Source organism: Acartia tonsa, chromosome 8 (assembly GCF_053477335.1).
Source record: "Acartia tonsa isolate MP-2025a chromosome 8, ASM5347733v1, whole genome shotgun sequence".
Classification (NCBI taxonomy): domain Eukaryota; kingdom Metazoa; phylum Arthropoda; class Copepoda; order Calanoida; family Acartiidae; genus Acartia; species Acartia tonsa.
This window is the reverse complement of record NC_137267.1, coordinates 15456732-15472893: the sequence shown is the minus strand read 5'-3', so window position 1 is coordinate 15472893 and position 16162 is coordinate 15456732. Positions and strand designations below refer to the sequence as shown.

The following is a 16162-nucleotide window of genomic DNA, read 5'->3' as shown; positions in this document are numbered from 1 at the left end:
GCTGTAAATTCTACTGATCCCCAAAGTTTTATAATTTGGGCTTAGCTTTAAACAAACAGTGTTTCAAGTTTTCTGCCAATAATTTTAATCTACGAAAACTTGTTTAAATATTTTCAAGACTCTGCCCCCCAAGTAAAGATGATCAATATCAATTTTACTGTCAAGATTTTCTCCGCCTCTCTTTAGAAACATTTTATATGCTTCTTAATGAAAAAAACTTGCTACTCTATAACTAGAATAAGCTTCTTATGATATGATTTGAATATAAACTGGAATGGGTCGCTCATAATACAATGGTTATTAAATAGTTATAACCTGCCAAGGACCTATGAGAAGCTACACTGTCAAGGAGAACCGTAAAGGTTCAGCCTTTAGCAAGATCCTTCAGTACACACAGACAGACAGACAGATATCCTGTTTCTTTATTATAAGGATTTATAATCGTTGAAAATTTGAAATAATATAGTTGAAACATAAAATTTTCGATTTTTAATATAATTTTCATCTTTTCCTAATCATTAATAAAATTAGTTATAGCTCAAAAAAAGTATAAAAATATATATATTTCTTCAATTTTAGATATTGATGTAATTTGAAGGAGGCATTTTATCTGTCAAAATGATTAATCTTCTAATTCAAACCATCAATAAACAAGGATGGCAACATCCAAAGAAAGTTGTAATATAAATCAATTACAATGCATAGTTAGGATTATTTTATACTGTTTAATACAGTTTGGTCATCATATCTGCCATATTCAGTAATAAGGTTTTAACGTTTGTCCCTTAAAATATTGCCAACCACTGAACCAATTTTAGTAAACTTCATATGACTCTTGGGACGGGTTTTAGACTATCATTATAAGTAAAGTCAAATCTTGCTTTGTTTTAGCCTCTTAAGCGACGTAAGGTCATTACCTTGTTATAAAAGATTCGCCTTTGAAACATTGCAGTTGTGTAAAAAACTTGATTTTTATTAAAAACTAGCCCTAGGTAAAATTTGGTGATTTCTTGGTTCGTAATTTTTCAATTTTCTGCTTTAAGTAGAAAAATAGAAGATAGGTCAAGCTCTTTCAAAGAAAATGAAAAGACGGTTAGGTATTTTTTATTAGGAAAATTAAAAATCATATTTTTATGGATTTAATAAAAATAATACAGTTGGGAGGTTGGTCTCATTAATCTTCCTTAAGTAATATCAGGGTTCTTAAGGTAAGACAATGAACGATAAATTGACGTATTCCTCCAATTATAATGAACAAAATTCGCCCTTTTTTAGATAAAGCTTATTGTTAGATTAGTTAGACACTAAGTGTTTGTAGTACCCAATCAAAATATAATAAAAGTTTTAAAGATAATAATCTTTGGATAAATGGTTGAAATTTAATCCCACCCCCTTTCAGTAAAGAAATGAAAGATACATTTGAGATATTTCAAAATATTAAACTTTAACATTATTTTAAGATTTTCCGATGATCCAATTGACCCAATGAATTTTATAATAATTCCTTATGAAAGATCATTAGTGGCTTAATAAAGTTTCAACAAAAATCCTAAATTTTTCTGCTTGTAATTGGCAAAATTTGTTTATTTGAAGCTAAGTTTAAACGATATAAAATAGTTATTTATCGCATCGTATAATAGACAGTTTTCTAAGGATATTAAAATATAAAAAAGAATTTTGCCCTGAGGGGCTGAAGGCCCAGGCTAATAAAATTGGTATTAATATTATGATTTTATTTAAGTATTCTTGGAAAATTGTCTGTAACATGATGTTTTTCAGTATGACTGATAACCGGTTCTAATCCTGCGGATATTGATCGGTTTCGAAGCCGTAAATTGTATTATATCTTTATAAAAATAAAAAAAAACTTTTCTAAAAACTTTTGAAAGCCTTGACTGTGCTTCTAGGGTCAATTGGTCAACGGATACCGAAATGATGAAGTTTTAAGCCAAGTCATTTTAGAGATGAGTCTTAGTTTTCTTTATGGCTTCTTTAACACCAAAAAGATTTTCGATTAGGGTGGGTTTTTTTTATTACAAAATATTGCCAAAAAATCATTATATCATCTACGCCATAGATTACTTTTTGTAGTTGTATAATCCAGAGATTTTAAGTGACAATGAAGACAATAAAGGATGGATAAATTAATATATATTTCAATAGAAAAATTTGGGAAATAATAGTTTGTATCAACCAATCATCAAGATTATAAAAAGAACCCAAAGTTTTTAGGCCAAAGAATTAGATATGTTGTTCTTACAACTTTAGTTACCAATAAATTCAAAGATTTGCTTGTCTGAATAGCTTTATGAATAGTATGCCATTTTAAGTTCATGAGGGTTAGGGACTTCCAACCCTCCTTATTTTAAAAAATTAATAGGTAAACTGGGGGTTCTATATTTTGAGTACTTTTCTATTCCCAATTTCAAACCATTAAAATGTTTGAAAACACAAGAAACTATACATAATATTTCACTTACATGTCAACTATGAAAAATTAATCCACAAAATTTTCGAAGACATGAGTGTGTTTTCGAAAATAAAGAGCTCTAAAACAATGGTTTCCAAAATATTGTATTGGTCTGCAAGTTATACTGGTACCCAAAGTTTTGCAAAGACGATATATCATTTGTTGGCTTAGAAACTTTGGGGACTTCAATAATTTTGATTATTTTGTACAAACATTTCCAGTAATTTACCTTTAAAAGGGGTATTTTTGTTTATTGTTATTTTTGATGTAAATCAATTTATACTTTAAGTAATTTTCCTTTCTTTTCTTTTTCTCTAATCTTTTTCCCTGTCCATGAGACCTGGGATGAGAATCAGGGATCTAAAGGGATAAGACAATGGCCTATGAATTGATGTACATCCTCTATGATGACACACAAAATTACCCCTTCTGTAGATTATAATTAGTGGTTGAAACGGTTGAACAATCAAATAAATGAGCTAACGAATCAAAATTCAAGAAAGGTTTCCAAGGTTGTTAAGCCAACGAATAAGAAAACGGTATTATAAGACTTCGGGGACTAGTGTAATTAAAAGCCTAATGTCCCCTCCCTCCCTGGATGAGAAGATAAGAGAAAGCAATCACCTATGGGTAAATTGTTATTAACCAAAGATACCATTTAATTTGGTGTTCATTCGCTTCAGCACAAAAATTAAAAATTTAAATTCTCTGCATATCATTACTAGAGCAAAACAACCGTTTTCGTTAATCAATTCGGTCATTCTGGACGTATGTAAGTAAGTTAAGAAAATGTGCACTGTGATAAAGTGTGTTTACAATAACACCCAAAAATTGAATTAGCTAATTAGTATATAATTAGTTTACTTGATTGAAGAAACACTCAATATGTAACACTAATGGTTTCATGGTTTGCAAGGCAAAAACGTGGGTTCTAAAGGCACTTTGTTCATATTACTTTACAGACTACTTCAGTTAAACATTATATAATAATTACTGTGATAATATGACCCTATATCCAGCCTAATTTTTCTTAGTGGAAGTTTTTAGTAGGGGTTGGTTTTGAGAATTATTGGTCCTTTTCTAATCAATAATTTTTATTACTTGACGAAGCTAATCTACAGTTTTAATTGTTCTTAAATTCGTTTGCTTTCAACTTTAACTTTTTTCTTTTTATAAATCTTGATTATATGGTTCAAACCAGTATTGCCTAAACTTTTTAACCAATAATTTTAATCTACAGAAAAGGTTATTATGTTTAACTTGAAAAGTATTAGGTAGTATTTTTGTAGAACCACTATTGTAAGAATTAATTAAGATTCCTGGATTTTTACAGGATGTGCAAGTGCATTAAAATTTTTGAGAAAATTAAATCATTTTGTAACAATAATTTACACTGTAATTATTGTTCTAAAATTTATAAACGACTTTGAATTTAGTAAAATAGACGATGATTTATGTACATCTCCGTTGAAGATAAACAAAATTACATCTTTTTTTAGCTAAAATGATTTGGTTGAAAATTTTGGACACTGCTGGTTGAAACCAACTAGGATTTTTAGTCCAATGAGTGAAGAAACCATGATTAGAAAGCTTTGGGTATCAGTATAATTTACAATTTAAGGTTTCCTCTCTCCCTGTAAGGCAATCCATACTTGAAGTCTGACGTTCAAATTATTTCACAGAGTATCTGCATCTCTTTTAAATTAATGCTTAACGTTAATGACCTCTAAAACTGTTATGTTTCATATATAAATTTAGAATCTAAATCTAGAAAATTAATTACGTAATTACAATTATATAGAAATTGAGTTCAAATGCCCATTTAATCATCAGAAATAAAAGGAACAGAAAAGAGTACATGTAAAATATTTGATATCATAGCTAATTTTCCAAAGAAGTGTTAACAAGATATAGTTATTAACGTTAGTTATACTCCAAATTAATTGAATCAAAACTATTTACTAAACTAAATTGACAGATACCCAGTAATAAGATATTACACGCAAGTTAAAGAATAGAACAATGGAAAAAATAAAATAAAAATAAAACTGTTACCTAAACCAACAAATGATTGATCCCTTAGTTTATTTAGCCAGTATTACACAGGGTTGGAGGGGACATTGAAATGTAAATAACACAGGTACACAAGGTTTTATAGGCACGTTATCTTATTAGTTGGCTCAAAAACTTTGCTTATTTTTGTTGAATTTTGATCAGTTGTTCCTAAACTTCTCAACAAATGATTTAAATCTATAGAAGGGGTAATTTTGTTTATAATATTTGGGGATAGTTATCAATTTATTAACCAGTGTCTTATCCCTGGTGGTCCCTAGTAATATTATTGATTTATGATATAGAATTATTTGAAATTAAGACCTAATTAAACTATGGTTATCTGACCTTTATATTGATTGCAGTTGCAAACAAATAAATAAGATAATATCTTATATTTATTGATCTATATACATTAGAAGTAAAGCTATTCTATAATTAGGGTCGGTCCGTCCGTCCGTCACTGATAGCATTTATCAATAATTTAGGCATGTTAGAATTATACCCCTTTTTAGGATTATTATGATTGGTAAAATGGTTTGGACACTGCTAGGATAAACCATCCAATCAATGTTTAATAAAAGTAAAAAAGACCCTAAAGTCTAAGAGCCAACGAAAGATAGAACTCAAAAATATTATAAAGTTTATCATCCATACACCTATCCCTCTAAACTAGCATTTATCATTTTAAAACTAAAATATTACGTATATTTCCTTTATATTTAGCATCCTTTTTATCTAAAAAAACGGCAATAACTGACAACAATTAAGGTTTAGAATGTTGATGTTATTTCAAAATTGCATGTTAACATTATATAATACTTTTTTGTTTGTTTGTTGTTAAGCAGAGATTTGTAGAAAGATCAACTACTCATTTTTTTGCTAAAGGGTTTTGTCAATGGAATGTAAAAATTCATACTTGTTAATGAAAAAAATCCCTCATGTGTTGACTTAAAAACTTTGGGTACTTTAGATATTAAATATTGATTGGTTGGCTTAAACTAGCAGTGTCCAAACTTTTCAACTAATAATTTGATCTACAGAAGAGGACAAACAACTTTTTTTATTTTACGTTCTTTCTTTTCAAGATCTAACTGTGCAAATTCATTTTATTGATTCGCAATTCCTTTTTTTCTGCATAATCTATATAAAAATGGTACAGTAATATTTCAACCTTTGAAATATTAAATATTATTTTAATCTGTGTTTAGTTTATCTAGTATTTGCATTACTTCACTGTTTTAGTCATGATAATAGGGCCCTAACTAATAATCTAAAACCATTTTATGCCTCATCCTCTCATATGAAGATATTGAAAACCGGTGAACCGATTGGTTTCTTCGTTTTAAAGAATCTGTAAGCTATTAATATTAAGCTATCTTATTCTTAATGGGATTGGTTTTTGACAATATTAAAATTCAGTTCTATGCATTTGAAATAAGCAGTCCATGTTTCTAGGTTTTTAAAATCGATCAATAATCAAGGAAGATATGAATTACTTTTATTGAACAACCTGTACATAAATAAATTTTCAGTTATAGAGTAGCAGAACGACGTCTTTTCCAATTTAAAATTTTGATATGCAGGTTTAAGATTGGCTACTTAGGTATTCTATTTTGTTTTTTAAACATTGTCAAACGTTAAAAAGAAAGATGCATTAACAAAAAAAATATAATAGCTTAACAACATGTAAAATTAAATTCAATGTATTTTTATGAAAGTAATTTAATATGCTATATGCAATGATTTTATTTGATTTTTTTTGTAAATAATTTTTGTAAAGTTTATAACATTTTATAACGATTAGATAATTCATGTATAAAATGCATCGACCTAAGTTTGTGACTTACTTTATTACTGACTCTAATATGGAAAAGCTTCGCGTTTTTAAAACTTCACAAAATAAACTTTTGATTTATAAGTAGTAATCCTCTCTCTGTCTTAGGTTTTCGATTATTTTCCACTAATTTATCTTATTATCAAAGTGTTTTATATTCGCAAAAAAAAGTACGTTAGTAAATAAGGTTAAAAGAAAATTATCATGTTGATATTATGCAGGGTTCGGCAGCCGCGCCTCAGCCGCGCATAAGCCTCAGTTTTAAACCTGCTTGTGAGCAGAAAAAGAAATTTCAGAAAGAAGGATTGTCTGCTAAAGTGCAGTATTATACATCCACCTGAATTTTATAGTGATAAAATGACGATTTTATTGAGGCTTACAAGCGGCTTACGCGCGGCTGCCGATGCCTGATATTATGTCAGCTATGACCACTTATTAAAAGACGTTATTTGTCGACGTAATAATGGCAGTCAATTTTTCTTTTTCATAGGGGGGCATGTACAAAGAAAGGATTAGAGCAATAGATTTATTATTTTCATGTTCTCTAATAAAGTGAAACTTGCAGCAGCCAACATCCACCCCCTTTACCCTATTCCTTCCCCTGCTACTTGATGAACGACCAATAAATAAGTTCCATGTTAGCAACCTAAATTGACGACAATTTTTATCCTGTCATAATATCCACATATATTCTATATATATTATTAGAGCTGGAGTTTTTTGCAGGTATTTTATTATAATTGTTTTAAAAAGTTTTTTTGTGGACGCAATTGAACATTCTTGTTTTATTACATCACTTTTCTGCGTCAAGCTTCGATAAATTCAATTTTAAGTCTCTTTTTTTATATGCACATTCAAATCTCATTCTACTTTGTAAAAAAGAAGTTTCTTGTAATTTTGAATGTTTGTTGAGAAAAAGCATCAAGGAAAAATTTTATACTAATTCAACTAAATAGAGCGATTCTATTTAATCCTAAATACAAAATGGATAGCAAAAAGAAGGTAATAATTTTAAAAAGTTTAACTATTACATTCGGAAGGCCAAGTTCAAAAACGCTCTTAACATTAAAGAAACTAAATCTACAATAACAAAGAATTCAATTCTACAAATGTTTAAGTTTTAGAATTTTAATGTTCTCTAATTATTACGTTTTGCAATACATATTTACTTTGCAAAAATTGTAATTTGCGTACTTTTTTTTTAATAAAAAGTAAAAGTTGAATTATTTCAGCAACGTTTTTTTATGAATGTCCATTTTTTCTTTTGGTCAGTCTGCAATGCTATATTTGTATTATTATTCCAGAAAGTTTTGACACAACAACGTAAATGTCCTTGCTTTTTCATCTTCTAAAACTAAGCTGAAAATTGTATCACAATAATAAACAAAGTACTAACTCCCAGGGAGGGAGGTGACATTGGGCTGTTTTTTCCACTGCACTGGTTCCAAAAGTTTTATAATAACCTTTCCTGACTCGTTGGCTTAATAACTTTGGAGACTGTTATTAAATTTGTGTTGGTTTGTTCATGAAGTTTAGTTTAAACCATTAATAGTAATCTACAGAAGAGGTAATTTTGTGTATCATCATTGGGGATGTGCATCGATTTATCGGCTATTGTCTTATCCCTTTAGATCCCTGAGCAACACCATGACCAAAGATTAAACGGTACAGTTGTAAAATCTGTTAAGTTACTTGTCAATCAATTAATATATGTTCACACTAAATGAATTATTCTATTCAATTATTTTTCAACAGGTGGATTCCTGCAACTATTAGCCACACTTATATAATTCTATTATTGTTCGTGTTAAGATCTTTATAATTGCCATTACCTTCCCCTCCAAGAAAATTGCCTAAAACCTGACCGTGACCAAGAAATACATACAAACATTTAGCTACTTTAACTACTAGTATTTTCGTTAAAATGTTAAAACGCCGATATGCAATAATTTGAATTTGACTTCATACATATTTAAATGGATAATTTATTTGAATTTGCTACTTGTTGTCGTAATTTATGGAAATACAACATGAATAATGTAACTAAAAATGCATATACTAAAGATAGAATTCTTTCATCGTTAGAAAACCTGTCTATTAAAAGCATTACATGATGATTCCTATAACAATTTCCATTGCAAAATTCTGCAATATTCAATTTGATATTTCTGACTTTTATATGGTTTAAATATTTTATCAACTTGCTTTTTAAAGTGGTGATTCTATTACGATAAAGTACAATCTTTATAATTGTATCTTAAATGTTAGTATTATATGAGAATTTTAAAAGGATTTTTACATCTGATTTTTTAAATGTTAAAAGCTTGTTTTTCTTTTTGTTTTCAATGAATGAAAAAAGTGTTATCTTATCTATCTTTCTTTTTACATAATTAACCGTGAGAATATCAGATCATTAACTTGAAATTTGGCAGACAAATTCGGTAATAATACAAACATGATTTCAATATCAATATTTGTTGTGACTCAAAAATAAAATAAAAATACAGTAGAACAAGGGACAATATGTTGTTTTCATTGATTTACAAAGTTTCTTTCCCCAAAAAATTAATGTTACTCAAAACTTGAGATTTATCATCGTCTATTGTCCTATCCATATTTATTTAAAATTTCAAACCCAATCGGTTCCGGGATCGTAATGGAAAGACAAAAAAAACTTTGTATTAAAAGTATCTTTATAGAAATTTAATTTAATATTTTGTAGACCCCTAAACAAGTCAAACCAGTGAACAATCTTGGGACTACTAGATTTTTCATCGGTGAAATTCATCTTTTTTGGGGTAGCCAGAAAATTGTGGGAGTGTTTTGTGGTTTGGGGGATTTTTTTTGGGGGGAATGGGGGGTTAATTAGGTCAATTATTGGCAAGAAACAAAAAGCTTCAAGGTAATGGAGTTGCTTAGAGTTACGAACGAGTAGATTTTGTACCACAACTATTCAAATAGCATATTTTTTACTACCTGTGAAATAAACAAGAATGAAAAAAGTATATAAATGGCATAACTGATTTCACTTTAAAGGATATGAAAATAGGATTAATGTAGATAAAATCAGATTATAGCCTATGTATCCAAAAATGTATAATTTCAGGCTGAAATCTAATGTCTACTGATTGGGTTGAAGCCAGTCTCTTGTTATTAGCGTAGCAACTCTACAATACCAACCCTTCTCTGTTTATTTGTCAAATTCTCTTGTATATAAATGTCTATAATATTTAATGAAGATTCCTAACTCAATTTGATCTTATGTTTTTAAAATTCTTAATAAGGATGTTGTAATCTTTGCTTAAGTAAGAAAAATCATTTTTGTGATTTGGTTGTTAATTAGAAACTTAACCAAAAATAGTTTTGCAACATTTTTCGCGTTGTAATTTGTTGCAAATTTTTCTATTTGTAAATTTTTAGTAGCGCGGCCACACTTTGATTATATGCATGTTTTAAGCCTTTTTAATCACGTAAGAAAATACAGAAATTTTATTTTATGCCCTAACATTACATAATTCAAATACATTTGAAGGACTTTATCTGTATACCTATTCGTGTATTATTTAACAAGTTGATTTGCCCCTTGCCTCAGGGGGAAGGCAAAGAAGTAAAAAAATAGCTTAAACCCCCCAATAAAACTACTTATATAAATAAATTCGGATCATCAGTTTCTGAGATCTTTAGCTTAAGACAAAAAAATCTTAATATTCTATATTATAGGATGGATGATATAATACTTGTTTGTAAAAATCTGAAATTTTCTATTCATGTAATATGTCATGCATAGCTTGAGATATAATTTTGCCATGTGTGTGTGTGTGTGTGTGTGTTTTACAGTTATTTTAAGTTTTTATTTGCAATTTTTATATTTTAAGGACATTGACGAGTAATTTTAAATAGAGTGTGATAAAAACATCTTTTTGTCTTAATTGGAGGGTAGTTTTTCTAATGCTTTCTTTCTTCTAAAGGACATGCAATCAAAGGGCAGGATTGTTTGTACGTACTATATAAAGGAGACACTTTTACCCTAAGCTGTTAGACATGGACTTGACGTTACAGTATTATTGATAGCAGTTTCGCAATACAAAAGTAATTTGTGTGATCTTATGAATAAGAAAATGGACTGTAAATTAATACAAAAAATTACGCTTTTGTAAATAAAAATTTATTTTTTAAAAGATCTGAGATGGATTCTTAAGAATCCACCTCTGGACACTAAAAGTTTAATTAATGGTTCTTTAAAGGTTTTTAAGCCAACGGTTTTTGTCACACAGACACACACTTGGACATCCGATTACTTTATTATAGTTTTAAGTTAATCTATGCGACAAAATAATGCAAATCATATTTTTTGACAAAATTTAGATTACAATCTGAAAACATTTATGAAATTATATTTCCTTTGTTTAAATGTAAATATATTTCTTCAAAAAAGCAAATTTTCATCCGTTCTTCGATGGCTTAAAGTTAGCTTATAGAACTTTATGTACTAGTATTATAAATAGTCCAATGTTACCTCCCTGTCTGGTAAAATCTTCTACCTGACTTTTTATGTATAGGTTTTTTTTGTAGGAGAGTAAAAACTCTAACTGTTTCATGTGTAACTGCTGTTTCAATTTCATTTTTTCATCATATGATCGATATAAATTTAATTATATTCACAATGTCCAACTGTTTTTCATTTTGTTTTAAAAAGGATTTAGTTTTTTTTATATTATTACAACAAGAATGATATTGTTCAAAGAAGCCTATTTGGAAAAGTTCCCAAAAAAATCAAATAGTTTTCAAGTACCTATGTAAAAATAATAAACCATGACTGTGACTCAAGTTGTAGCGCATCCGCTCGCCGTCGGGGAAGTGATTGGTTCGAATCTGGGTCTGATATCGCTTCATAACTATAGGCGTTAAAAATGGTTCCTACTGTTGCTATGTCAGATGCGCGACATAGATAGTTAGAGTAGGGGAGACGCGCAAAAACAATGCACAGTTAGGACTTCTCAGACAAAGTTCGTGCAATCAAAAGGTTAATTGTCTGATGGGTGTTACCCTAGGCGATTGAGCGCTTTACACTGCAATTCAAAAATGCAGAGAATGTTAAAAGGTGACGTGGAGAGGACTTGTGCCAGAAGCGTCACCAGGCCCCCTAGTTGACATGCATGTAAAACTAATGTATAATCGATCTTTTAAGACTATGTTTTATTACGCATTAATGTCATTACTAAACCTACCAACTAACCAACAAATGATCATATAGTTGCTTTGCTTCTAAAATAACATATCAAATTCAACACATTTTTATCTTTTATTTGATAACAATAAATAGTATCTAGACAAAACAAAACTGTATTATAAATAAATATTCCAGGGATTTTGAGGGATAAGACAATAGACGATAAATTAATTATGCTAAACAAAATAACCCCTTATGTTGAATAAAATCATTAGTGGAAAACTTTGAACGCTGTTACCAATCATAATTTAACCTTGACACTAGTCTGTAAGCCAAAGTATGACAGAATGTGTTTTCAAACTTTGGGGTAAGTTTAATTTACATACCTCTGTCCCATCCCCCCCCCCCCCCCCTTTGAGTATAAACATAAAACAAGGTTGTCTGCGTTAAATAAAAGCTAATAAAGTTAATGGCTAATTAGAAATTTAAAGCAATTCTATTGCATTTTCTTTTTAATTGCCATTGGACTGTAAATTATATTAGTGTCCAAAGTTTTATAAATACGATCTTTCATTCGCTGGCAAAAACTTTTTGGTCTTTTTTAACCTTGATTGTTTTTATAAAACCTAGCATTGTTTAAACTATTTTAAAAATAATTTTTATCTACAGAACGAAAATCATATAGAAGCTTCACTTATAAAAAAAACAGATCTGATCTTTGTTAATGTTAATGTTAAAGATTGATAAATTGATATTGATAATAAACCGCCTACAACAACAAAAATATTGATTTTTAAATTGTTGAAATATAAAAAAAGAACAATAAATGAATTTTTATAGCCTTTTAAAGTTATTTATTGGATCGAATAAGATAACAAAGTAAAAGTTAAAAATCAGTTTTAAAGCCCCGAGAGGCCGTGATAACAAAACTGGTATTTATTTTATAATTTTGGTCTATGATACGTTTCTATACATGATTTTTCAGCATGCATGAGAACTGGTTCAGATCCAGCGGATATTATTTGGTTTCGAAGCCACACTGGAAAAATAATTTACCTTTATTTTTTTTATTAAAGCAAAGCTTTTCTAATACTAATTAAAGATGACATATTTGATTTGTCTATTCAAAGGGTTAGTTTATCCATATTAGGATTCTTGTATATGACACAATTTCAAATAGATGAACGAAATTTTACAAACTTTTTGTTACACTACAATCGTTATTTCTTGAGCTTTGCTTATTTTGAAAGTTGTCATTTTTGTTCATTTTAAAGAATTAAAAATCAAATTATTTCTTTTTTTTCAGATGATGTTCGACACACTGGTGGGAGCAGAGGCAGCCTGCTGTTCCGGAGATCTTGAAGGGGACGATGATATTGATGAACATTACCTTTTCAAATCAAGTAGTAACAGGTATTGTCAAGTTATCGTCTGATTTTTATAGATTCTTGACTAAGTTGTAATGAAATTTTTGAAGCTTAAGAAAGAAGTCAATAGTAGAAGACCACCTATTTAATTGTTGATTTTATTTGTCTTAGTTGACACCGCAGCTATTTCAAAGTAGGGACTTGTCTGTAAGTCATAAACGTCCTTGGTGTTTCATGATTTTAAGAATAATGACCTCTGAAAAAAGTCTCCAAATTGTTTGTCCCAGAGTATGTACTTTTTTTAGATTTAGTGTATCTTCGCCGGTTTCATCGAATTGAGAAAAAAAAACAGTTTTAAGTCATTTCATGAATTAGTAAGATGTTCTGAAGTAGTTTAGGTATGTGTCTTTATTAAACCTTGTTTATGTTGACCATAATCTTTCTAATTCTAAGGAGTTTTGTACTTCTTTTTCATTCCAAAAGGCATATGTTTTCATGAAAACTTATCCTGTTCTAATTTCAGTATGGAAATGAGTACAGATTTATTGATGGAATATTTGAAGCCATATCACCAGTTCAGAGATGGGATGGAAAGTGCAACGGTAGGTTTGTTTTATAAGACCAACACGATAGGTGTTTGTATAGGTACTCTCAATGCTGATAAATAAAGTTACTACTATGTAGATCACGATCATTGGTTGAAAAGTTTGGATACTACTAGTTTGAAGCAACCAATAAAGAGTTCATAAAAGTACCGAGTTTTTGGCTATTTTGGGAATATGAAAAACGTTACAGATTTGAGAAACTAAGCCATGTATTAAAACAACAATTTTTTGCGCAGTTTTTAATGGAAACATTATTATTTTCCCATTGATCATTCCTGGCTGGGGGTGTTATGGCAATTTGTAAGGAAGATGATTTTTAAATTTTCTTAAATGACATTACACCCCAATTGTGTCATATTAACCCCGCAAAAAATGGACAGGGGTGGATTTTAAATTTTTTTTTATAGAAACAAGTGTCTTAGTCTCTAGTATCTAGAAGCACCGTATTTTATTATGAAAGAGGCAGAAAAATAGCCTTAAACCACCACAGTAGCCTTTCTAAAATTATAACTGAATCATTACAATTATTAGCGATATCCTAATGGTTAAACAGCAAAACCTACTATTTTAAATAATATGATTAATATGATAATATTATATGAAATTCTGTTATATTATGGTTAAGTTTTTTCCATATTAAATTGGTTTATGACAACAAAAAAGTACACTTAAAAACAAAAATAAAATATTTTCTGAATATAAGACCATATCCATGCTTACAAGGAAGTGATAAAAATAAGAACCTCATCATATTTCCCACAAGAAAATGAATAGTTATTTCTTTCATCGTATTATAAACGGCTTTCCGCGGATATAGAATGTACAATTATAAGATTAAAACTAGTTTTTTAGCCCCGAGATGCCGAAGGCACGGGCTAAAAAACTGGTTTTAATCTTATGATTGTACATTTATATATCCATAGAAAACTGGATATAATACGATGCTAGACATAGTTTTTTCGTATGGATGAGTACCGGTTCCTATCCACCGGATTCGAATGAATACGAGAAACAACTTTCTAACCTCGTCTTTTCATTTTCATTTACTTTGTAAAGGTACACTTTGACTTTATAGAAAAGAATAATAAAAAACTAAGAATTGATAATAATTCAAAAGTTCTAAAGTTATTTTTGTCAAAATAACAGAGTATTCTGTGTCCTTTTTGCCAAATAAGAAATTGGGTATAGTCCCTTTCGTGGCAACGCCTCTTAAGGGGCGATTCGTCGTATTTTTAAAATGGCTTTTGACAGGTCATTTTGGGTTAGGTTAGGTTATATTGGGTTAGGTGATTGCCCCGCAGGGTTAGGCAATTGGCAGTGGCTAAAACTAGGAGAATAGCTTCTGTGAAAATACGAAGGATAAGAGGCGTTGCCACGAAAATAACTATACCCAGATATTTTGTTTTAAATAACATTTCATTTTCTTGGCAAATAATAAAAATTAAAAGAATTTCTCTTTAAATGACCATATTTCAGATTATTAAACCAAGGTTGATTGAAAACGTCCCATTTTAGTGAGATAAGATTGGATAGCAAACTTTCTTGTCAAGTAGATAACTTATCTATCCCAAAACATAAAATAATTTAGATTTTTTTAATATTTAAATAGGCTTCTTAAGAAAGTAGGTTAAATGAATGAAAATAATTTTAAAAATCTATATATTCAAAAGTATATACATATAAGAAAATTAGGAAAGGATTTCAAATGATTTATATTGAAAAACACGTTTTCAGAGTTGTTTGATTAAAAAGTTTGAGATCTTGGTTGGTTAAAACTATCAGTTTATCCTAATTGTGGACGTACATTATCTATTGTCTTATCCCCTTAGATCCATTATTTAATTCTAAGCAATTTTTTTAGATATTTTTTTACTTACATAAAACTATAATAACCATTTGAAATTTCAGAAAGCAAGAAAAAATAGAATAAATATTTAAAACTGTTAGGTATTTATTGCAACAGACGTTTTTTAAGACTTTGCATAAAATTATTACCTAGTCTAACCATTTAATGATAGTACATATTCTGGTTGGGTTAAATTGAATAGCAATTTGACAAAGACCTAATAAGATGTTATTTTTGTAATAAATCATCCACCAGCACAGCAGGTCCTAGGATTTGCAATCCTTAAGTATCACAATACAAGGAGGGAGGGGACATTGAGTTGTTTATTACACTAGTCCCCAAAGTTTTATATTAACGTTTTCTAATTCGTTAGCTCAAACACTTTGGATACTTTGTTGAATTTTGATTGGTTGTTTCTTTAAGTTGAGTGTCCAAACGTTTTTACAACTAATTGTGATCTACAGAAGGGTAATTTTGTATATCATAATTGGGGTTGTACTGTACATTTATTTATCGGCCAATTTATAAGGTGCCCCTTGCCTAGTCCCTTGTTGTTAGTGTCGCGCGCAGCCACTAGCCTTTTAATTCCTGTGCCACTTTTAAAATATAGTTTACTTGATAATGAATTGTGATAGATGTGTCTACTACAAGGTTATTTATACGGATGTGGCTTTAGTTGTTGCGCACAGGCTAAACTTTTAATAATATTAATGAGAAATAACAAAGAAAAATTATTCTAGTAATTTTTTTTATGCAGTTTTAAATGGAAAACTTTTTGCCTAATTTAAGCATGATAGTTTCAGTTTCATTAAAAA

At 29.3% G+C, this 16162-nt stretch overlaps 2 protein-coding genes across 2 annotated transcripts in view; one reads left to right on the top strand and one right to left on the bottom strand.

The window, feature by feature from the left end:
* LOC145326100 (uncharacterized) overlaps positions 1-16162 on the bottom strand; it is a gene marked incomplete in the record, with an annotated part of 253565 nt that overhangs the window by 136865 nt on the left and 100538 nt on the right.
* LOC145326099 (uncharacterized) overlaps positions 1-16162 on the top strand; it is a 155972-nt gene that overhangs the window by 55790 nt on the left and 84020 nt on the right. The window contains exons 2-3 of the mRNA XM_080169208.1: positions 12836-12942; positions 13420-13498. Of these exons, the coding sequence (XP_080025334.1) occupies positions 12836-12942; positions 13420-13498 (186 nt within the window). The remainder of the gene's footprint in view (positions 1-12835; positions 12943-13419; positions 13499-16162) is intronic.